Consider the following 27,058-nt stretch of genomic DNA (forward strand, 5'->3'; position numbering starts at 1 on the left):
TTTAAATATCATAATTTTATGGGAATCTGTAATATTTGAACCTTATCACCACCAAATTATTCTATAAGGAAGTAGATGTCGCCACAACATTAACATTTTTGTCTAATTTAAAACCATAATTTGAAAATTCTAATATAAAAACATAATATATTCTTAAATTCAGTAAATATTTATTGTATTTTATTCTTCTACTTAAAAATTTTCTTTAATTTTTTAATATTCTCCAGTTTTTACATAAAATATATTATTTAAATGTCATAATTTTATCATCACCAAATTACTCAACAACCATTTTACTGTACATCGGTAAATGTCACTTCGTAGTATACAATTTATAAGTCTAGTTCAGAAATTAAGCACTTATTTATATGTAACATATATTTATTTATTTTGGTCATTCTGATGTCCCAGGGTTGTTTTATGAATTACCATTCAATGCACAAGTACTTTGTGACTAGACAACGAGTTTTGACTAGTCCCCCGTTCCGGTCACCGTCCATAAACCTTAAAAAAACCTTTCATCACATCCATAACATGTGTTTGCACCCGTTTCGCCACTTGTCCCGCTGGCATTGTTCGCCGGACAATATGTCAACGAACAAAAGGAAATTAACACGTCGAAATCAAGTCCCGAGCCGGAGCAGAAAAAACAGTCAAATTAATATTTATAGCGGGCCCGGTGTAATTGTTAGGATGCCATGCCGATGGGGTGTAAGTTGTGGCGCGACGGGGGGCGCCCTCCGTTCCTGACCGTCTGGAGGCGTTTTCGGGGGCCGTCCCGCTGCTTGATTTATTTATTGTTTATTAAATATCACTACCGCATCCGCTGAATCAATTTAACGGGGACTGCAGGACGCCGCAGGAACGATCCGAAATGGGGATCAGTTTTTTTTTGTTTGTAAACAGATAGTGTTTAATTTGGAGACTTGGTGTCCTCTTTGAAAGTGCGTTTTTAATATTTTATTATTGCCGTGGTTGGATGACTAGGCGGTTTTTAGGTACGACGATCTTCCGGCTTTTAATTTATTAATGGAATTAACGGTGATTTTCGTAATGTCGTCGACAAATTTTGTAAGGTTATTAATTACATGTCCATTACACGTATATTGTAATTAAAAGAGAAAGTTTGACAATATTTTTAGGTTAATTTTAAAATGTTCAGAGGAAAACAGGATGATTTAATGTTTTCGAACATTGCACGAGAAGAAAGCAGATAATTTGATGTGTTAACAAACATATTTACCACAGTTATAAATTTCAAAATGTAAACTAATGTTAATGTTTATTAAATTTTACATAAATAAATGTTTTTTTAAGTAAATTAAAAGTAGTTTTTTTCAAAAGTTAATTTTTCAAAAAAAATTTTAATTAATATATTTTTGTATGTAAAATTTGTGTTTAAAGATTTATAATAATAATTCGTTATTATTTGAATTAATGCTAGTAAACAACTATTCTGCATTGTTTTTCTTTCACAAATGAATAAATTTAATTATGTTGTTTTTTCTAATTGTAAGTTAATTTGTAAGTGTAAAATTCTAATTTAAAAACAATATATTCTTATTTTATGTAAATATTTATTGTATTTTATTCTTGCAATTAAAAATTTCTTTAAATGTTTGATATTATTCAGTTTCTAAATAAAATATATTATTTAAATGTTACAATTTTATAGGAATCTATAAAATTTAAGTCTTATCAAACATATTACTCTCTAGGGAGGCAGATGTCGCCATAAATATAGAAATTTTAGGTAGTTTAAAACCATAATTTGAAAATTATTACATGAAAACATATTCTTAAATTCCATAAATATTTATTGTATTTTATTCTTCAATTTTCACATAAAACATATAATTTAAATGGCACAATTTTATAGGAATCTTTAAAAATTGAATCTTATCAACTACATTATTCTACAGTGAGGCAGATGTCGCCACAATGTTAACAATTCTGACTAATTTAAAAGCATGGAAATTTTGATTTAAAAACACAATATATTCCTAAATTCAGTAAATATTTCATGTCGAAATTAACAAAATTTCTTTAATTTTTTTATATTCTTCGATTATACATAAAATATATTATTTAAAAATCTTATAGGAATCTATACAATTTGCATCTTATCAACCACTATTTATTCTTGTAATTAAAAAATTAATTAATTAATTTTAAATTTAAATTTAATTAATTAATTAATTTTTTAATATTTTTTTATTTTTGACAAAATATATTGTTTAAGTGGCATAATTTTATAGGAATCTATAAATTTTGAATCTTATTAAACATATTACTCCATAGTGAGGCAGATGTCACCACAACATTAACAATTTTTTCCAATTTCAAACCACAATTTTAAATTCTAATATAAAAGCATAATATATTCTTAAATTCAGTAAATATTTATTGTATTTCATTGTCGCAATTAATAAAATTTCTTTAAATTTTTAATAATCTTCAAATTCTATATAAAATATATTATTTAAATATCATAATTTTACAGAAATCTATAAAATTTGTATCTTATCACCACATAACTCTTCTATGATGCAGATGTCACGTCAACTGTGACAATTTTGACTAATTGAAAACCATAAATTGGAAATTCTAGTTTAAAAATATAATATACTCTTAAATTCAGCAAATATTTATTGAATTTTATTCTTACAATTAAACAATTTCTTAAAATATATTAATAATTAATATTGTACATTTGTCACAAAAAGTATAATATTTAAATGACACAATTTCATAGAAATCTATTTATAAATAAAATCATAATTTAAAGATTCTAAAATAAAAACATAAAATATTTTTAAATTCAGTAAATATTTGTTGTATTTGTTGCAATTAAAAATAGTCTCTTTAATTTTTGAATTTTCTTCAACTCCTACATAAAATATGTTATTTAAATGGCACAATTTTATAAGAATCTACAAACTTTTGAATCTTATTAACCACATTACTCCATAGTGAGGCAGATGTCACCACAACATTAATAATTTTGTCCAATTTAAAACCACAATTTGAAAATTCTAATATAAAAGCAAAATATATTCTTAAATTCAGTAAATATTTATTGTATTTTATTCTTGCAATTAAAAATTGTATATAAAATATATTAAGTGTCACAATTTTAGAGGAATCTATAAAATTTGAATCTTATCAACCAGATTACTCTATAGTCAAACAGATGGCAATATTTTGGTACTCGGTAAATATTTATTGTCTTTTATTCTAGCAATTAAAGAAGTTTTCAAAAAATTGTTAATTATTAAATGGTTTAAGATTTATAATAATTATTGGTTATTATTTGAATTATTGCAAATAAAAAACTATTCTGTATTGTTTTTCTCTCGCGAATGTATCAGTTTAATTATGTTGTTTATTCTAATTGTAAATTAATTTGTACCATTCGTGTGTAAGAATATACATTTATTTTTACATCACACTGCGAAACTCGAATTAACCAGTTCCAGTTCAACAAATGTAATCAATAAACACAATAAAAAATATCGTAATTGAAATAAAACCAACTTCATTATTCATTAAATTAAAAGTCCCGTTCAAGTGGGATTATTAACTAAAAGAAAAAAAACTGAGCAAGCCAAACAAACAGATGATGAAAATCGTGTCCCATTATAAATTTTTCCGCCGCCGAATTTTTTTCGTGTCCCCAGAATTATGACTATTGATTGTGTTCTCTTTTTTTTCTACTCAGCGGCTAGGGATTTTTCATGGCATGTCGATGTGGCGTGTTGCCATGGTGACGACGCCCCAATGCTGCCAACCACACCCAGTCATATTAAACACTATCAAGTCAACCTCCTTCGTCCTGTCGGAGGATGTGCCCTCGTTCACCGGTTCCCGTAAAACCGATGTAAAGGATTATTGTTTTCGGTTGTTCCCTTTTTCGTTTTCGATTCCGCTGGAAAATTAATTGTATTTTTTACGAATTTGTGCCACATTTTTAGTTATGTTTAATACACATATTTTTACAAGATTAATATCTAGAAATCACTTTTTACAATTTAGAATTACATATAAATATAAATTATATTAATAAGGATAAAAGTTGTTTTTTTATTTTATAATTTATGCGTAGAAATATATTTAAGTAATATTAGTAATATAAACAATAATCTTATTTATTCAAAATTTTAATGTCATATTTTTTCATTTGTTATTTTCTTAATATAAAAATATATTAGAATATGCATATTTAAAATTTTATTTATTAAATTCCTTTATAATTATATACTCTGATAGAACTTTAAACTATATTTTTATTTGTGATTCTATTAATATAAAAAATATATTTAAAAATAAATATTTAATACTTAGTTTATCAAATTCCATAAATTAACAATTATAACTTTATACTTTGATACATTTTATTATAATATATAATATATCAATAATTTGAATAAATAGAAACTTCTTAAAACATTGAGCTTTACATTTTTTAATTTGTGATTCTTTTAATGTAAAAAATATAATCAAAAATACATATTTAAAACTTAATTTAACAAATTTCATAAATTAACAATTGTAATTTTATACTCAGATACATTTTATTATATAAAATTTTATAATATTTAATAAATTAATAATTTTAATCAATGGGAACTTCTTAAAACTTTGAGCTTTACATTTTTTCATTTGTGATTCTGTGAATATAAAAAATATATTTAAAAGTACATATTTAACAATTAACTTATCAAATTCCATAAATTAGCAATTATAATTTTATACTCTGATACATTTTATTATACAAACTTTTATAACATTTAATAAATAAATAATTTAAATTAATAAAACTTCTTAAAACTTTGAGCTTTACATTTTTTCATTTGTGATTCTATTAATATAAAAAATATATTCAAGAATACATATTTAACATTTAATTTATCAAATTTCATAAATTAGCAATTATAATTTTATACTCTGATACATTTTATTATACAAACTTTTATAACATTTAATAAATAAATAATTTAAATTAATAAAACTTCTTAAAATTTGAGCTTTACATTTTTTCATAAGTGATTCTATTAATATAAAAAATATATTCAAAAATACATATTTAACATTTAATTTATCAAATTCCATAAATTAGCAATTATAATTTTATATTTTGATACATTTAATTATAAAAACTTTATAGTTTTATACTCTGATACATTTTATTCTACAAAATTTTATAATATTTAATAAATCAATAATTTGAATCAATAAAAACTTCTTAAAACTTTGAGCTTTACATTTTTTCATTTGTGATTTTATAATATAAAAAATATATTCAAAAATACATATTTAACACTTAATTTATCAAATTCCATAAATTAACAATTATAATTTTATATTTTGATACATTTAATTATAAAAACTTTTATAATATTTAATGAATATAATAATAATTTGCGTCTATAAAAACTTTAAGCAATTCATTTTTTCATTTGTAATTCTATTAATATAAAAATATATTTAGAAATACATATTCAAAACATAATTTATCAAATTCCATAATTATCAATTATATTTTTATGACCGAAATATTTATGTCACAAATCAGATCAGTTCCAATTATTTAAATTTGTGAAAATTTAAAATTTAAAGCTTTTACCATAAATCTGGTTTTTAATATGTATTTAATTAAACATTTCTATACTTTGATAAAACATAAGTTTAATTATAATTTGAATGCAAAAAAGATTATTGGCATAAAAGACTTTTGAAGCAATTATTAATTAGAATTTATTCGCTGTTTAATGTTATATGTGAATAAAAACTGAAATGTAAATGTAAAAAAGAATAATTTATTATGGTTCAGCATTAGCAAATATTATTTTCATCCATCTTGAGAAACCATTTTTAAGAAATTGTACAATTTTTCATGAGAAAAATAACAACATTGTGAATTTACATTTACGATAAAACCAAAGAGAAATATGTTAACTATTAATTCATGTTATTAACTAACAGCTCAAAATTCTGATCCCCCAGTAAGGACGGCCGGTGCACAATACGATGGCAAATACCCCACAGGACAATGTCGTCTTCGGCTAACAAGACGACACGGCTCTGCGAGGGAGTGTCCTGTGCCCGCGCCGACGCCCAATCCGCCGCTCTGACGTCACGACGCCGCTTTATCTCGGACTGATTTCGATGATGGCGCCGCCGCTGCCGCCGCCGTCGATGGAGCGGGGGTGGGCCGGACCGATGAGGCCGCCGTACCTACGGTGGGGGCCACTCCGAAATTAAACGGACTAGACGCGGGTCGCAAGTTCCGCAAATTGAGAATTATAAGACGCGTCGCGACGCACGGAATCTGGTCCAGGTCGGCGGGAACGGTGACGGTGATTTAATGGGGTTTCGGTTGTTTGCTGGCGACGCGGCGTACTTCTTCTATCTGTGATAATAACAATATGGAACTTTGCCACTGACTCTTTGTGATAATTTAGTTTTACTGTTTAGGTAATTATGTAGTTCCGTTCAAAATTGTAGTTTTTTGTCTGTCCTTGAAGTTCCCATTCAAAAAATTAACATTAGATAAATGTGCAACAGTAAAAAATTGTGAATTTTTTAATTTATAAGAAAGCTGCACACCCAGCTTAATGTTAACAATTAGTTAATGAACATGTTTCATTTAAAAAACAAGTAATTAAAAATTAATAATAATGTAAATTTATTGAAATTATACAATTATTTTTTTAACATTTTATGGCCATTTTTCACTTTGTTATTTCTTACTTTATTAATTAATTAGTCATTTATTAAAAAATGTAAATTATACTTATAAATAAATATTTTACAACAAGATAAGATTTAATACATCGAAAAGAATTGATGGAAATTAATAATATTCAAGGTCGTTTACTTTACATATAAAGTTAATAACAAATTATTGAATAAAGCACTTACTGGTTTGGTTTTTCCTCACTTAAACCTAAATATAAATTGCCCCCATTATTTGTCAACAACATTCTTCCAATTAACACTCTAATATCCTTTTTTAACGTTTCAAATTTTATTTAAAATTATATAATTAATACTGTATTTATCAACATTCAAAAATTAACAATTAGAATTTTATAAACTGATGTTTTTATCAAATAAACACTTTTAATATTTAACAAATCTATAATTTTAAACCTACAAAACTTCTTAAAACTTTGTGAATTAAATTTTATCAAATAAGCCCTTTAAATATTTGATGAATTAATAATTTTAGACCCACAAAACTTCTTAAAACTTTAATTCATGTAGCTTAAGAAATATATTGAACAACTAAATTTATTGTTAAAATTTATTTATTAACAATTATAATGTTGAAAATTAAAATATTTTATATCATTTTATATTTGACAAATAAATAAGTATAAACAAATCTTATGCAAACTTTGTAAAAAAAAATATATTAAAAAATATAAATCTAATGTTAAATTCATCAAATTTTATAAATTAATAATTATACTTTCATAAATTGAAACAGTTAATAATATAAATCATTTTTATATTTGAACTTAACATTAGATTTACATTTTCAGTTAATTAATAGTTATAATTTTATAAATCGAAACAATTATAAAAACCCTTTTTATATTTGATAAAAAAAATAGGTTTAAATATTCAAGACTTGTTAAAACTTTGTGCTTAGCATGTTTTTCATTTGTTAATCTTCTAAAATAAAAAATATAAATATAAAATAAAAAATATAAGATATAAATATTTATAATTTTATATATCAAAGCATTTAATTACGTAAACCCTTTTGATATTTGATAAAAAATAAATTTAACCATTGAAAACTTATTAAAACTTTGTGCTTTGCATGTTTTTCATTTGTCTTCTAGCATAAAAATATATTGAAAAATATAAATCTAATGTTATAAGCATCAAATTTTATAAATTAACAATTATAATTTTATAAAATGAAACATTTAATTATATAAATCTTTTTTATATTTGATAAAAAATAAATTTAAACGTTCAAATCTTATTAAAACATTGTGCTTTACATGTTTTTCATTTGCGAACCTTTTAGAATAAAAATATAGTGAATAATATAAATCTAATGTTAAATTCTAATGTCAAATTCATGTTAATTACATAAACCCCTTTATATTTGATAAAAAAGTAAATTTAAATATTCAATTGTTTTTAAAACTTTGTGCTTTATATGTTTTTCATTTGTCAATCTTCTGGTATAAAAAATATATTGGAAAATATAAATCTAATGTTAAATTGATCAAATTTTATAAATTAACAATTATAGTTTTAGACATTATACCATTTTATTACATAAATCTCTTGTATAATTGATAAATAAATAATTTGGAACCCTCAAAACTTATTAAAAATTTATGCTATGCATATTTTTTATTTGTCAATCTTCTAGTCTAATGTTAAATTCTTTAAATTTCATAAATTAACTATTATAATTTTATATATTGAAATATTTAATTATATAAATCCTTTTTATATTTGATAAATAAATAAATTTAAACATTCAAAATTTTTTAAAACTTTGTGTTTTGCATGTCTTTCATTTGACAATCTTCTAGTATAAAAAATACATTGAAAAATATTAATCTAATGTTAAATTCATCAAATTTTATAAATTGAACCATTTTATTACATAAATATCTTTTATATTTAATAAATAATTAATTTGGAACACTCAAAACTTCTTAAAAATTTGTGTTCTACATATTTTTCATTTGTCAATCTTCTTGTTTAAAAGATATATTAAAAATATTAAACTAATGTTAAATTTATCAAATTTTATAAATTAACATTTATGATTTTATAAATTGAAACATTTAAATATATAAATCCTTTTTATATTTGATAAATAAATAAATTTAACCATTGAAAATATTTTAAAACTTTGTGCTTTACAAGATATTTATTCGTCAATATTTTAGCACAAAAAATATATTGAAAAATATAAATCTAATGTTAAATTCATCATATTTGATAAAAAATAAATTTAAACATGGCAAACTTATTAAAACTTTGTGCTTTGCATGTTTTTTATTCGTTAATCTTCTAGTATAAAAAATATATTCTAAAATATAAATCTAATGTTAATCATATTTGATAAAAAAATATAAATCAAATGTTAAATTCATCAAATTTTATAAATTAACAATTATAATTTTATAAATTAAACCATTTTAATACAAAAATCTTTTTATATTTGATAAATAAATAATTTGGTACACTCAAAAGATCTTAAAACTTTGTACTCTAAATGTTTTTCATTTGTCAATCTTCTAGTTTAAAAAATATTAATCTAATGTTAAATTCATCAAATTTTATAAATTAACAGTTTTAATTTTATAAATTGAAACATTTAATTATATAAATTCTTTTTATACTTGATAAATAAATAAATTTAAACATTAAATTTTTTTTAAAACTTTGTGCTTTACATGTTTTTCATTTGTCAATCGTTTAGAATAAGAAATACATTGAAAAATATAAATCTAATATTAAATTTATACAATTTTTTAAATAAACAATTACAATTTTATAAACTGAAATATTTTATTATGTAAATCTTTCAATTTTTTTGTATTTGAATATTCATCTTAAAAAATATAATAAAATATATAAATTTTGCATTATATTTATTAAATTTCAAACATTAAAAATTATAAATTATAAACATTTTAACATATTAATTATTTTAAACATTCGAAACTTATTAAAAATGTGTTTAATATTTTTTTATAAAAAGCCTGACTCCAAAAATATATTAAAAATGTATATTAATTATCATTTTATTAATTAATTATAGATTAATTTCAGGATAGAAAATCTACTTGAATGAATATTTGTACCAAAACGTTTGAGTTAATACCTCAAAAAAACTAACTGAAATTTATAAATTTCAAGGTCACTTACTTTGCCTACGAATTAAATAAATAGAATACTCATTGGTTTCGTTTATCCTCACTACATCAAAATATATATTACGGACTGGGGGGGCTTTTTTTCTCAACAACATTCCACTATTTAATTCTCTAATATTAACACTCATCCTTATTGCAAATACAAACACAAATATGGAGCACCCTTGTGTGGATTATAAAGGTTTTTTTGTCGCAAATAATAAAACAATAAACCCAGTTTAAATATGTCTTGCTCAAACAACGGTGTATGCCCACCAAAAGCAATATCAAGGCTAGTTTACACGAGATATTCGACGATAATATTGATAACACGATCTGATTTCGTTCAGATATAATTTTTTTGTAGTCTGTGGTGCGTGGTGCGACAAATGTCGCCCAGTTACGATAGTTTAAAAGGTATTTACCCGACAAAAACATTGTATTCTAAACAGTGTGAATAATCTAATCGAGAATTATTGTCGGCGATAACAGAAAATTGAATGAAATCGAGAGTGGTCATTAAAAGATTAACAAATAATCCCACTAATCACCAGTCGGTGATTAGTCGGGATTGAACACACATGTACCATGATGTGACGGTGTGTTGCAGAGCCTCTAAGCTGGAAACTGGACTGAGGTGGGACAGTGTCGGCGGCCTAACATGTCCATCCTGGACCAAGCGAGGACGCTGCCGCACATGCAAGCAATGCCGCCCGGTTCACAGCCGCTGATGCCGCCCCACACGATGGACGGTGCGCCCAATTCCGAGGTGCTGTTGGCGCTGTTGGCCAGGAACAAGGCTCTCGAAGGTATGGAATTGTTATTTGTTGTGTTGTTTGTCGCAGCAGGCGCCTCAGAGACTGCCAGATTTGTTGTCGAGATATTCAGATGAATGAATTGATACGTTCAACATCAGATTTAAAATTAACAATTTTAATATTAGTTACAAAAAATGTTTTAATTAAATTAATTTTCTGGTTACTTAAAATGTTTCGACGGAAATGTATTTAATGAATAAATCAAAATTGTTCTCATTAGAAAAAGTTTTTTAATTTTACACAAAAATTACAAAATTTTCTATTTCTATTTTATCTTATAAACTGTTGTAAAATTCGATAAACAACAAATTTGAAACACTCAAAATGTCTGTAAACTTTGAGCTTATGTTTTTATTTGTCAATCTTCTAGCTTAAAATATATATCTACTGTTAAATTTATCAGATTTGATAAATTTTAAATTTTCAAAACTTCTTAAAACTTTGTACTTTAAATGTTTTTTATTTATCAATCTTCTACCTTGAAAAATGCATTGAAAAATATAAATCTAATGTTAAATTTATCAGATTTCATAAATAAACAATTATAATTTTATAAATTAAAATGTTTTATTGTGTAATTTTTTTCAATATTTCATAAATAATTAATTTTAAACATACAAAACTTCTTAAAACTTTGTGCTTTACATATTTTTTGAAAAATATATTGAGAAATATAAATCAAATATATTGATAAATAATTAATTTTAAATATACAAAACATCTTAAAGCTTTGTGCTTCACATGTTTTTTATTTGTCAATCTTCCAGCTTGAAAAATATATTGAGAAATATAAATCTACTGTTAAATTGATCAGATTTCATAAATAAACAATTATAATTTCATAAATTAAATCATTTTATTAACTAAATTCTTTCAATATTTAATATATTATTAATGTTAAACAAACAAAACTTCTTAAAGCTTTGTGCTCCACATGTTTTTTATTTGTCAATCTTTTAGCTTAAAAAATATATTGAGAAGTATAAATCTACTGTTAAATTGATCAGATTTCATAAACAAACAATTATAATTTTATAAATAAAAACATTTTATTATATAAATTCTTTCAATATCTGATAAATAATTAATTTTAAACATCTTAAAGCTTTGTGCTTCACATATTTTTTATTTGTCAATCTTCTAGCTTGAAAAATATACGGAGAAATATAAATCCGCTGTTAAATTGATCAAATTTCATAAATAAATAATTATAATTTTATAAATTAAAACGTTTTATTATATAAATTCTTTCAATATCTGATAAATAATTAGTTTTAAACATACAAAACTTCTTAAAGCTTTGTGCTTTACATGTTTTTTGTTTGTCAATCTTCTACATTGAAACATATATTAAGAAATATATTTAATGTTAAATTTATCAGATTTAATAAATAATCAATTATAATTTTATAAATTAAAACATATTTTTTATAAATTCTTTCAAAATTTAATAAATAATTAATTATAAACATACAAAATTTTTTAAATCTTTGTGTTTTACATGTTTTTTATTTGTCAATCTTCTAGCTTGAAAACTATGTTGGGAAATATAAATTTACTGTTAAATTTAAATCAGATTTCATAAATAATCAATTATAATTTTATAAATTAAATCATATTTTTTATAAATTTTTTCAAAATTTAATTAATTTTAAACATATACGCATATAAAAGTCCTTAAAGCTTTGTGCTTTACATGTTTTCTATTTGTTAATCTTCTACTTTGAAAAGTATATTACGAAATATAAATCTAATGTTAAATGTATCAGTAAATAAACAATTATAACTTTATAAATTAAAACATTCTATTGTATAAATTCTTTCAATATTTGATAAGTAATTCATTTTAAACATAGAAAACTTATTAAAGCTTTGTGCTTTACATGTTTTTTGTTTGTCAATCTTATAGGTTGGAAAATATATTGAAAAGTATAAATCTACTGTTAAATTTATTAGATTTCATAAAAAACCTTTATAATTTTATAAATTAAAACGTTTTATTATATAAATTCTTACAATATTTGATATATAATTAATTTTAAACATACAAAGCTTCTTAAAGCTTTGTGCTTTACTTGCTTTTTTTTTGTCAATCTTATAACTTGAAAAATATATATTGAGAAATATAAATCTAATGTAATATTTGTCAAGTTTCGTAAGTTAATAATCAAATTTTATAAGTTGAAAAATTTTATCCTTATTTAAAAAGCTTTTAATGCAAAAACTCAACGATCAGAGAGGGACTTTTCGAGTATATTAGACACATCCCTTCACAAACACCATTAACACACCGTTTAACCGTTGCTCATCGTCGATTACTGTGAGAATCTTTTAATCCGCCCCCCAAAAAATCACACCCGTATTAATAACAAAACAAACATCAAGAAAAAACCGCAACACCGTCATTATCACATTAAAAATCCATTCGGTCGTCGAAATGCGTTCGCCGTGTCCTCATGCGGTCTGTAATTACGGACGGGGGCCCCGTCGATGCCGATGCGTACCACGCGTACCCGCCGACCGTTCGATGCGCTCACGGGGGCCACGTGGTCGTGCCCACCCGGCCACGTGGCCCTAATCTCCGGTTACTCGACGGACACGGTGGCGGACGACGTTCGCCCGTTCACATGGGAAATCTATTCCGGTGTGCCCTTCTCTTCGTGTGCCGTCACTTTAATCCGGTACGGAATCAACCGCCGCCGCCTCCCGCACCGTTTTCCCCCGGACCGGATAATTTGATTACGATTGATGCTCACTTTCTGTGTGTTGTTGTTTTTTTTTTCGTCCGTCCGTCCGTCCGAATCACGGACGATCTTCCGGAAACTTAATTTAACGCCCCGCCCGAGGGCGACGGGCTTTTTTGCGTGAACTCGAGTCGACGACGAAGGTTTCTTGTTACGGTTTTAAACTGAGATTTATGCCGTCTTGTGATTTTCGATGGAGTAATTGCTGCGCAATTTAATCAACACGCTGTGCGGAGTATTTGTGCACGGTGGTGTTTCGTGTATAGACGAAGCCGAAACAGTAAATTACGGTAGTATGATTATCGCAATGTAAATTTAAATACTTGTAAGTACCCAAACATATCACAACTGTGTAAATATTAGACGCACCTATGTAATTTTGTGTAATTTGTACTTGTGTATTTGTTTTGTAGATAAGATTTCATTTGATTGTTTCACACGAATTTCTCTTCATGAGTAAGTACAATTTTTTGTTTGACAAATCAATCTGTGGTATAATCAGAAGGCACTTGAAATATGTGTCGATTATTTTATCAAACATTTTTTAACACAAAAATATAATCGAATAATTTTAATGTTTAAATTAAACAATTGATGAGTACAATTTTATAACATGAAACTATTTATCATTTTTACAATTCGATAATAAATCTGATACATTATAAAAACTGTTATTTTGAGTCATTAAAAAATTCTTAAAACCTTGAGCTTTGCATATTTTTATTAGTGAGTCTATTAATATAACAATTTTTTCAAAAATACATATTTAACATTTGATTTTTCAAATTCAATAATCATATACATTTTATCTTACACACTTTTATAATATTTAATAAATCAATAACTTGAATCAATACAAACTTCTAAAAAATTTAGAGCTTTACATTTTTTATATTTGCGATTGTATAATATAAAAATATATTCAAAAATACTTAATTTATCAAATTCAATAAATTAATAACTATAATTTTATACTTTGACACATTTTATTATACAAACTTTTATAATACTTAATGAATCAATATTGTGAACCAATAAAAGCTTCTTAAAAATTTGAATTTTACATTTTTTTATTTGTGATTCTGTAGAAAATATATTCAAAATTTTTACTCTAATACATTTTATTATAAAAATTTTTATAATCTTTAATAAATAAATCAATATTGTAAATCACTAAAAACTTAAAACTTTGAGCTTTACAGTTTTTTATTTGAGATTCTATTAATATAAAAATATAGTCAAAATTACATATTTAACACTTAGTTTATCAAATTCCATAAATTAACAATTATAATTTTATGCTCGGATGCATTTTATCATACGACTTTTATAATATTTAATAAATCAATAATTTTAATCAATATAAATTTTCTAAAACTTTGAGCTTTACATTTTTTTATTTGTGAATCTATTAACATAAAAATATATTCAAAAATACATATTTAACACTTAATTTATTAAATTCCATTAATTAACAATTATTATTTTATACTTTGATACATTTTATATTACAAACTTTTATAATATTTAATAAATCAATAAACACTTATTGCACCTTGTAACTTTGAGCTCTACATTTTTTCATTTGTGATTCTATTAATATAAAAAATATATTCAAGAATACATATTTAACGATTAATTTATCAAATTTCATAAATTAACAATTATAATTTTAAATTCTCACACATTTTATTTTACTATACAAACTTTTATAATATTTAATAAATCAATAATTTGAATCAATAAAAATTTGTCAAAACTGAGCTTTACATATTTTTATTTGTGAATCTATTAACATAAAAAATATATTCATTTCATTTGATTGTTTCACATGAATTGTTCTTCATAAGTATATACTTTTTTTTATTTGACAAATCAATCAGAAAACACTTAAAATATGTGTCGATTATTTTATCAAACATTTTTTACTACAAAAGTATAATCGAATAATTTAAATTTTTAAATTAAACAATTTATGATTACAATTTTATAAAATGAAACAATTTGTCATTTTTACAATTCGAAGATACCTCTGATATATTATAAAAAACTTAAATAAATAGTTAAAATATTAAATAAATCAATAGTTTGAATCAATAAAAATTTCTTAAAACATTGAGCTTTACATCTTTTCATTTGTGATTCTAGTAACATAAAAAATATAATCAATAAATTCTGGTACATTATATTATACATTTATAATATTTAGTAAATATATAATTTGAATCAATTAAAACTTCTTAAAACATTAAGCTTTTTATTTTTTAATTTGTGATTATATTTACATAAAAAATATATTCAAAAATTGATATTTAACACTTAATTTATCAAATTCCATAAATTAACAATTATAATTTTATATTCTGATACATTTTATCAATTTATCATTTGAATCAATAAAACTTTTTTACATTTTTCATTTGTGATTTTGTTAATATAAAAAATATATTCAAAAATATATATTTAACATTTAATTTTTCAAATTAAATAAATTAATAGTTATAATTTTAAACTCAAACTAAAAATCGATAAAAAACTTCCAAAACTTTGAATTTTACATTTTTTCATTTGTGATTCTATTAAGATAAAAAAATATATTCAAAAATATATATTTAACTTTTAATTTATCAAATTCCATTAATTAACAATTATAATTTTATGCTCTGATACATTATATTATACAAACTTTTATAATATTTAATAAATCAATAATTTTAATCGATACAAACTACATTGAGCTTTACATTTTTTCATTTGTGATTTTATTAATATAAAAATAAATTCAAAAATTCATATTTAACACTTAGTTTAACAAATTCCATAAATTAACGGTTATGATTTTATATTTTGATACATTTTTTCATATATATTTTTATAAACTTTAATAAATCAATAATTTAAATTAATAAAAACTTGTTAAAACTTATATATTAAAAAATACATTTTTAATTTATCAATTTCCATTAATTAATTTTTATAATTTTATACTTTGATACGTTTTTTCATACAAATGTTTTAATATTTAATAAATCAATATTTTGAATCAATAAAAACTTTTTAAAAATTTGAGCTTTACATTTGTTCATTTATGCTTCTATTATTACAAAAATTATATTAGAAAATAGATATTTAACAGTCAATTTATTAAATTAATTAACCATCATTTTATAATTTGTTCCACTTTATCTTAGGAACTTTAAAATTTAATCATTAGGAACTTCTTAATACTTTAAAATTTACATTTTTTTCATTAATAACTTTATGAACACAAAAAATATAATGAAATATGCATTTAATTTATATACACATTGATTTAAGAAATGAATATTTTACTGGTAGACCATTTTAATGTTTGATAAATGAAAGATTTTTATGCAACTTAAAATAAATTAACATCTAGAGATGTTAAAGAGTTCTTTCACAACCTGCAATGAATTTCTAATGATAGGAAAACACGCCGTAATGACGGCACAATGGCCTAGGAAAAACCCTTTGTGCGTAAACGCGATTCAGTTTTGCCCGTTCGTCGATAATTAGACGTTTTCATTAAACCCGGCAGCATATGCATCGAAAACACACAGATGGTCTCCCGATTCATCCGACGATCCAGTCCGTGCATCCATTCACCGTCGTCCCCGCACAAAAGACACGTCGACCGGCCGAGGCATAATCCGGTGCATGATTAGGGACAAAACCGGGAACGCTTTTCTAATCAAACAAAACCCGCTGACTTTGGCACAACAATGGTTTCTCCGGCGCGGAATGGGTCCTGATTGAAGCCGTGTAACGTCGGAACCCTCGCCGTTGCCGGCGACCCTTGCCGTACACGCCCCCGCACTTTCTTCCAGCTTTTCACCGATATTAAGGATTTTCGACCGCTTTAACGGCGGGGGGACGTCGTTCCCTTTGTGGCGGGAGACAATGTCTCCGGCACCTCCTTCCAATCAATCGTTGGAGCTTTTAAAAAACGTTCTATAGAAAAAATCATGTAATGTGTTACATCGACGCAAAGATTGGAGTGGTGCAGGGAACGACAGCTTTGGGGTGTGGAATGGAATGAGATCTTGTTCAGGGATGGAGCCTAACTTTGGCCATCATCATGTCCCTTCAAAATCCAGTTCTCCAACAAGATAATGCCAGACCTTACATTGTAAGAATTAATTTGGAGAGTTTCCAACATTCCTTTGAATATTTGTTGCCATGGTCATTGACTTTCTCTTTATGGACGAAGACAAGGTCTCAGTGCGTCCTTTCAAGCAATCGTTGGAGCTCTTAAAAAACGTTTTCACATAATAAAATCATGTAATGTGTAACATCGTCGCAAAGATTGATGTGGTACAGGGAACGACAGCTTTGGGGTGTGGAATAGAATGAGATACTCTTCAGGAATGGGGCCAGACTTTGTTTGGTCATCTAGATGCTTCTTCAAAATCCAGTTTTCTAACAGGATAAAGCTAGCTCAACCTTACATTGTTAGAGTTACTTTGGAGAGTTTCCAACATTCCTATGAATATTTGTTGCCATGGCCATTGATGCTGTCTTTGTGGACGAAGACAAGGTCTCAGCGCCTCCTTTCAATTAATCGACGGAGCTCTTAAAAAACGTTTCCACGTAAAAAAAACATGTAATGTGTAACATCGTCGCAAAGATTGTAGTGGTGCAGGGAACGACAGCTTTGGGATGTGGAAAGGAATGAGATCCTCTTCAGGGGCCAGACTTTGTTTGGTCATCTAGATGTCCCTTCAAAATTCAGTTTTGTAACAGGATAAAGCCCTACCTTTCATTGTTAGAATTACTTTGAAGAGTTTCCAACATTCCTATGGATATTTGTTGTCATGGTCATTGACGCTCTCTTTGTAGACGAAGACAAGGTCCCAGCGCCTCCTTTCAATCAATCGTTGGAGCTTTTAAGAAAGTTTCCACATAAAAAAAATCATGTAACGTGTAACATCGTCGCAGAAATTGGTGTGGTGCAGGGAACGACAGCTTTGGGGTGTGGAAAGGAATGAGATCCTCTTCAGAAATGGGGCCAGACTTTGTTTGGTCATCTAGATATCCCTTCAAAATTCAGTTTTGTAACAGGATAAAGCCCTACCTTACATTGTTAGAGTTACTTTGGAGAGTTTCCAACATTCCTATGAATATTTGTTATCATGGACATTGACGCTCTCTTTGTGGACGAAGACAAGGTCTCAGCGCCTCCTTTCAATCAATCGTTGGAGCTCTTAAGGAAGTTTCCACATAAAAAATCATGTAATATGTAACATCGTCGCAAAGATTTGAGTGGTGCAGGAAACGACAAATTTGGTGTGTGGAAAGGAATAAGATCCTCTTCAGGAATGAGGTCAGACTTTGTTTGGTCATCTAGATATCCCTTCAAAATTCAGTTTTGTAACAGGATAAAGCCCTACCTTACATTGTTAGAGTTACTTTGGAGAGTTTCCAACATTCCTATGAATATTTGTTATCATGGACATTGACACTCTCTTTGTGGACGAAGACAAGGTCTCAGCGCCTCCTTTCAATCAATCGTTGGAGCTCTTAAGAAAGTTTCCACATAAAAAAATCATGTAATATGTAACATCGTCGCAAAGATTGGAGTGATGCAGGGAACGACAACTTTGGGGTGTGGAAAGGAATAAAACCCTCTTCAGGAATGAGGTCAGACTTTGTTTGGTCATCTAGAAATCCCTTCAAAATTCAGTTTTGTAACAGGATAAAGCCCTAACTTACATTTTTAGAGTTACTTTGGACTACCAAGGTCTTCAGACGTATCACCTCTTAAACCCGAGTGGAACATCAAAGAAAACTTTGAAATTCAGCTCTTCTTCCACAGATTTTGAGACGCTTTCAGCATCAACTAAAGCTGCTCCAGTACGCACCTAGATCATATATATTCAAGCTATTATTTGTTTAAAAAATTGATCAATATTTTCAATTTCTTTCCTGAATTGTGGCCACTAGACACCTTTTTCACTGTCACTGGGCAGAAATTAATCAACGTACCGCTTTAATTCACGTTTCATCGCCGGAACAAAAGTATGACGAACGTGTGTTGGGGTGGTGTAAATGGATTGGCACCTTCCGAGGCGACACTTTCCGCCGGTTTGTGCCGGAAACGCACAATGTCCGGCGCGTGGCACGGATTCCCCGACCAACTGTTGCCAACCGAACTTCCGGTCGGAACAATGACTTGTTCCGTGTCGCGAATCTCTGCCACCGGGTGATTAATCAATGCGCCGCAAAGGGGTGAGAGTCGTCGGGAGGTGGTACCAGTCGACCAGCGTTGTCTCCAATCCATTGTTCAATTGTGCTTTCAGTTTTAATGTTACCTATTAAGCAATTTGTGCCGTGTCACGTGCGCACAAGCCGGTGCGCAACCGCGGAGGTGTGGCCTCAGTCCCATCTTCAACTTCGACACTCTATTAACCGAGTAAACGGAGCGTACATTAAAAATCGAACGCATATTATTTCGTTCAAACACCGAAAGTCCATTAGACCAATTGGACAATTACGACACATCCCCGAACACCCTTAATAAGTCAAACTGAAACGAAAAAAACGGTATAAATAAATAATCGCATGCATTAAGATATTAAGCGTAAATGGACTAAACGTTTATTACCGAGCGAATAAACACATCGGGCAAATTGAAAAACCAAACAATTTAATACATTAGACTTATCGACCTTCCTTTTTTTTTTTCGTTTTAATCCGGAACGCACACACGCACTCAATGACAATGCGACATGTAAGCCAAAATGGTCCCGCTTTAATCCGGTGCTTAACAATTGTAAATCTGACTGGACCATCTACGGTCACGAACCACCCCTAAATGTTACTGTAACAACTAGCCCTAGTCGAGGGCAGCCGAGGACTTTTAGCCAAACCGTCGCACGCCACGTGTTTGACTAAATATTATCGAATCGTCATCTACTTACGACGAGTACATGTTTGTTCCGGATACAAAGGGACTTAATGTACTTTTATGTCGTGCACATGACGCCGGTCTTATTGTGTTTGCACTACAGACGAAGTGATTCGAGTATTGAGGCACGGCAACAACAAATTACGACTGTTTAACTAAATTAAAACGTCCGACGTGATAATGTCCGGCTGGAAGTTGATAATTAATCACGCTGCGGACCCCGCAGTTTTTGTTATTGCGAAGCCTTTCGATGAGTGAAGCACCAGTATCATCATAACTTGACGTATGAAACAACGAAAAGCAAACAGCAGTGTTCGAATCATCCGAGGGTGGAATATGCGGGGGATGGAGGCATCCCCGCAGCGTTCAGCTGTGCGATACTCGAATTTACTGGTTCCGTAATTGATCTGGATGTGTCCAATTAACGGTATGACTTTCGGCCTCATTTTTAAGTGGCTAGCGATTGTTCGCTGCGGCCTTCGTCTACGTATCAATTTCGATGAGTAATAAGGGCTGTTTTGTACGTGTGTTTAGCGTAAAGGATTATTATTTCATTGCCGTATTGCGTGATACCACACCTGTCGTACGGGACCTCCCTTACCTGGATCCATTCACGTTTTTAACTGGGTATGGCTTCACGATTTTATGGACCATCTGTCAGAATTGTACAATGGATTGTTTTCCGACACGATTGGTATCGTAAAAACTGGCGGAAAAGCGGATAATTATACGATGAGTGGATCACAATGAGACGGTCGTAAAAAAGTGCTAAATAAAAAAGTGAGAAAAGAAAACACACATTTTATCCTAGTTGTACTTTTATTTGATTTATTAATATTGGTAACGTTTTTTATATACTCATGATGTAGAAAATAAAGGACATAGTTTCAGTAGTCTGATTTCATAGTTCTTTAATGTACAGTAGATGGTTCAGTATCATTTTTTTAAACTACTTTTCATATTACATTGATCTAATTTCGTTCTGAGGTACTAGATGCTGAAAATCTACCAATCTGTGAGAAAAAGATTGCCCATGATGTTCCAAAGCTCAGTTTAATCAGTGATAAGTCTTGATAATTATGTCAACTAACTTGTGTTCTTACTCCAAAGTAATGAGGTCGAGGATTGTCATACAAAATTGGCACTCATCAATGATGACAACCTAACATATTTCTATTTCATATCCCAAAGTCGTCTGCATATAATTCAACAAAAATCTTGTTGTTTTTACTAAAATAAACTCCTTTTCATAACTGTGAAAGAGTTTATCCGGCAATTAATGATTACCAATACCTCAATTTATAGAGTTGGACTTCTAAATACTTCTTTACATCTTTCACACGTTTAATATTGTTATAAATTTTTTAAATTGTTTAAATATTTCCAGAGAAGTTATAATACGTCCATATTTTATACTATAATAAGTGTGTATCCAATTAGAAAGATTATTTTTCGAAAATTATAGTTCCAATTCATCAGGAAGTTTATTAAACAATACAAGTACTGCAGGAAATTCATTTTTAAAAGGAATGAACTAAATAAAATTGTTTGTACTTAGCTTAACTCTTTCTCATAACTATGAAAGAGTTTATCCAACAAGTAATGATATCCAATACCTCAATTTATAAAGTTGGACGTCCACATACTTCTTTACATCTTTCACATGTTTGATATTGTTATAAAATTTTTAAATTGTTCAAATATTCCCAGAGAAGTCAGAATATGTCCATTTTTTATACTATAATAAGTTTGTATCCTATTAGGATAAATATTTTTCGAAAACTATAGTTCCAATTCATCAAGAAGTTTATTGAATAACACAAAAACTGCAGGAACTTCATTTTTAAAAGGAATGAACTAAATAAAATTGTTTTTACTTAGCTTAACTCTTTTTCATAACTGTGAAAGAGTTTATCCGACAAGTAAATCATCCAATATATCAATTTATAGAGTTGAACGTTCAGACATTTCTTTACATCTTTCACACGTTTGATATCGTTGTAAAATTTTTAAATTGATTAAATATTCCCGGCAAAATTAGAATATGTCCATATTTTATACTGTGATAAATTTTTATTCAATTAGAATAAATATTTTTCGACAATTATAGTTCCAATTCATCAGGAAGTTTATTGAACAATACAAGAACTTCAGGAACTTCATTTTTAAAAGAAATGAACTAAATAAAATTGTTTATACACAGCTTAACTCTTTTACATAACTGTGAAAGAGTTTATCCAACAAGTAATGATATCCAATACCTTAGTTTAAAGAGTTGGAAGTCCAGATACTTCTTTACATCATTCACACGTTTGATATCGTTGTAAAATTTTTAAATTGATTAAATATTCCCGGCGGAATTAGAGTATGTCCATATTTTATACTGTGATAAGTTTTTATCCAATTAGAATAAATATCAGGAAGTTTATTGAACAATAAAGGACTTCAGGAACTTCATTTTTAAAAGAAATGAACTAAATAAAATTGTTTATGCTTAGCTTAACTCTTTTTCATAACTGTGAAAAAGTTTATCCAACAAGTAATGATATCCTATACCACAATTTATAGAGTTTTACGTCCAGATACTTCTTTACATTTTTCACACGTTTAATATAATTGTAAAACTTTTAAATTGTTTAAATATTCTCGGAGAAGTTAGAATATGTCCATATTTTATACTGTGATAAGTTTCTATCCAATTAGAATAAATATATTTCGAAAATTATAGTTCCAATTCATCAGGAAGTTTATTGAACAATACAAGAACTGCAGGAATTTCATTTTTAAAAGGGATGAACTAAATAAAATTGTTTTTACTTAGTTTAACTCTAATTTATAAAGTTGGACTTCCAGAAGTTTCTTCACATATTACAAATATTTGATATTGTTCTATAATTTCTAAATTGCTGAGTTTGGTAACAATTAATTATTTTCAATACTTTAACTTATAAAGTAAATCCTTCAAAAGCTGGTTCACACCAACAACCTTCAAAATCTAAACAATCCTTCCACACATGGACGAATATAATATAAAATAACAGTTCATAATTGAGTGTTTTATTATTTTAGACAACCACCAGCTGACTAAACGAGTGTTTAACAGCTGCCACGCCGAAATTCCAACGCCAAAATCCCAGTCTACTTTAATTAAAAAGCTGAAAATCCACGGACACACTATTTTATGGCCACCGAACCATAAGATGTAATTATTTTCTTCGGCGTCGCCGTCTCCCGAAACCTGCGGGGGCAAACCGAGGCCCCAGGTGGTCTCCGTCACCTGTAATTACGAGGCGGATTTCATTATGCGAAATCACTGCTCCGTTAACGCGAACCAACCCCGATTTGAAAACACCGATAACGCCGTTTACGATTCCCCACTCGACAACACAAACACGTACGCAAATAGTGAGATGTGTTTGCGATTGATTAAAGACTGGCGCCGCCACAAAGAGCCACTTGATTAATAACAAGAATAAATATTATTAAAATTAATGTAAATATGGAGGAATCAAACCGCAGGGGGGGTTTTGTGCGAGAGAGGGTACGGTTTTTTTTTGACAGAGGGGGAGGCTTTTGTTGAAAACGAGAGTCGGTGTAATTTGCTCTGCCGAATTGACGAACACATATTTGCTTAAACTCCCCCGGGAACGTCGCTGATGAACCTGCAGTGCACTTTGGAGATTCGGAATTGCAGAACGGGCCGGCTAATTGAAAACATCGCCGGACTTCTTTGTTGTCGATGGAAATGTGAATTTATTAAACCGGAATCTTAGTTCCTTGTGGTTGTTTTTAGTTTGTTAATCAACGGACTGGATCTATTGGCTTTGGAAACTTCACCCCCAGCTCGCCGCACGTTTCGTGCCGGTAAAAGGAAACCATCTGCCGAACGAAATGATTCACCCCCGTGTAATGGTCATTTACCTATCTGACTTTTAATCGTAATATAATGATTGTATCATTCCGCCGTCCCACTTCAAAGCCACTCGTGACAGACAAATAGTTTTCAATGGCCCAGGATCCGGCTACTTCACTTACTCTTTATTCGTGAAGAAAGGGATGATAATGGGGGCACCCTTCGGCAACGAATAATATTAAAACAAATGCTACGTTTGCTTTCTCTAAAAGATGTTGGACATAAAGAACGATTTTAATGGTACGTTTTAATTTGAGTGATTGGTTTTCCTTCGAGTTGGAATGAATGGTTAGTTATTTGTTGGCTTTTATAAACGTGGCTTTTGACAGACATAAGTTTTAATTTAAAAAAATCGCCCGTTGTTCAGTAATAACCGTAATTTGTACATGTTACGATGGCATAAATCAAGGGTTTGTGGGCTAAGTGCAGAAAGAAAATATGTTCAATCAATTTCCTAAGCTTTTAGTCCAACATCGATACGATACACACAACGTTCTATAGCTTTGAACGCACAGTGGTGGTAAATATTACAAATAGAGTAAGTTCTTTTGTTTCAAAACTGGAACACACTTCCTTGTTACTTCCAATTAGAGTAAGAGGGTTTATCTAACAATTAATTGATTCCAATTTTTTCCTTGGATACATTTAATATTGCTCTAAACTTTGTATATTATTTAAATAAACACTAATACGTTAGAATATGTTTATGATAAATAATATAAAAACTTTTTGACCAACTACATTAGAATGTATATTTTTCGAAAATTTAATGTTTAAAAGGAAAGAAATAAACAAAGTTATTTTTCCTTAGTTTAACCTCTTTCCATTTCCAACAACTCAATTTATAAAATAAGACTCAGAAGCCTTTTTAGAATAAATATACTTTGAAAATTATAGTTCCAATTTATCAAGAAGATTATTGGGCAGTACAAGATCTTCAAGTACTTAAATTTAAAAGCAATGAACTAAAAAAATTATTTACCTAGTTTAACTTCTTTTCATAACTATGAAAGAGTTTATTGAACAATTAAGGATTTCCATCACCACAATTTATAAAATGGGACTTCCAAAGGCTTTTTTACATCTTCCAAATATTTAATATTGTTCTAAAATTTTTGAATTGTTTAAATATACTCAGATATGTTAGAATATGTCTTATAATATGTCTGTGATAAGTTTTTATCCAATTAAAATAAATATTCTTCGAAAATCATAGTTCCAATTTATCAAGAAGTTTATTGAGCAGTACAAGAATCTTATAAAACTTAATTTTCAAAAGTAATAACCTAAATAAAATTATTTTTATTTAGTTGAACCCCTTTTCATAAACTATGCAAGAGTTTATCCAACAATTAAGGATTTCCAACACTTCAATTTATAAAGTTGGACTTTCAGAAGCTTTTTTACATCTTTCAAATATTTGATATTGTACTAATATTTTTTAATTGTTTAAATATATTAAGATAAGTTAATATATGTCTTAATTACTTACTATGATAAGTTTTTTTCCAATTAAAATAAATATTCTTCGAAAATCATAGTTCCAATTTATCAAGAAGTTTATTGAGCAGTACAAGAACCTTATAAAACGTAATTTTGAAAAGTAAGAACCTAAATAAAATTATTTTTATTTAGTTGAACTCCTTTTCATAAACTATGAAAGAGTTTATCCAACAATTAAAGATTTTCAACACCTCAATTTATAATGTTGGACTTCCAGAAGCTTTTTTACATCTTTCAAATATTTAATATGGTACTAATATTTTTTAATTGTTTAAATATACTAAGATAAATTAATATATGCTTTAATTACTTACTATGATAAGTTTTTATCCAATTAAAATAAATATTCTTCGATAATCATAGTACCAATTTATCAAGAAGTTTATTAAGCAGTACAAGAACCTTATAAAATGTAATTTTCAAAAGTAATAACCTAAATAAAATTATTTTTATTTAGTTGAACTCCTTTTCATAAATTATGAAAGAGTTTATCCAACAATTAAAGATTTTCAACACCCCAATTTATAAAGTTGAACTTTCAGAAGCTTTTTTACATCTTTCAAATATTTGATTTTGTACAAATATTTTTTAATTGTTTAAATATATTAAGATAAGTTAATATACGTCTTAATTACTTACTATAATAATTTTTTTTTCCAATTAAAATAAATATTCTTTGAAAATCATAGTTTCAATTTATCAAGGAGTTTATTGAGCAGTACAAGAATCTTATAAAACTTAATTTTCAAAAATAATAACCTAAATAAAATTATTTTTATTTAGTTGAACCCCTTTTCATAAACTAAGAAAAAGTTTATCCAACAATTAAGGATTTCCAACATTTCTATTTATAATGTTGGACTTCCAGAAGCTTTTGTAAATCTTTCACATATTTGATTTTGTTCTAAAATTTTTTAATTGTTTAAATATAGTTATTTTTACTTAGTATAACCGCTTTCCATAACTATGAAAGAGTTTATCCAACAATTAAGGGTTTCCAACACCTCAATTTATAAAGCTGGACTTCAAGAAGTTTTTTTACTTGTTTCAAATATTTGATATTGTTCTAAAATTTTTTAATTGTTTAAATATACTGAGATAAGTTAGAATATGTCTTAATTATTTACTGTGAAAGTTTTTACCCAATTAAAATAAATATTCTTCGAAAATTGTAGTTCCAATTTATCAAAAAGTTTATTGGACAGTTTAAGAAATTCAAGTTAATTTTCAAAAGGAATGTACTAAACCAA

General features: G+C 27.4%; 1 protein-coding gene across 5 annotated transcripts in view; it reads left to right on the forward strand.

Annotated features, from left to right (window-relative positions):
• The first annotated feature begins 6,288 nt into the window (after positions 1-6,288).
• LOC109599666 (LIM/homeobox protein Lhx3) overlaps positions 6,289-27,058 on the forward strand; it is a 44,894-nt gene continuing 24,124 nt past the window's right edge. For 4 of the 5 annotated variants that reach the window (XM_049966142.1, XM_049966144.1, XM_049966145.1 and 1 more), the window contains exons 1-2: positions 6,289-6,477; positions 10,513-10,711. In XM_049966142.1, coding sequence (XP_049822099.1) covers positions 10,564-10,711 — 148 coding nt within the window. In that variant the 5' untranslated portion in view covers positions 6,289-6,477; positions 10,513-10,563. Of the gene's footprint in view, positions 6,478-10,484; positions 10,712-27,058 lie in introns of those variants that run through there. The other variant, XM_049966143.1, reaches the window with a different exon arrangement.

The sequence above is a fragment of the Aethina tumida genome, chromosome 4 (genome assembly GCF_024364675.1).
Source record: "Aethina tumida isolate Nest 87 chromosome 4, icAetTumi1.1, whole genome shotgun sequence".
Lineage (NCBI taxonomy): Eukaryota > Metazoa > Arthropoda > Insecta > Coleoptera > Nitidulidae > Aethina > Aethina tumida.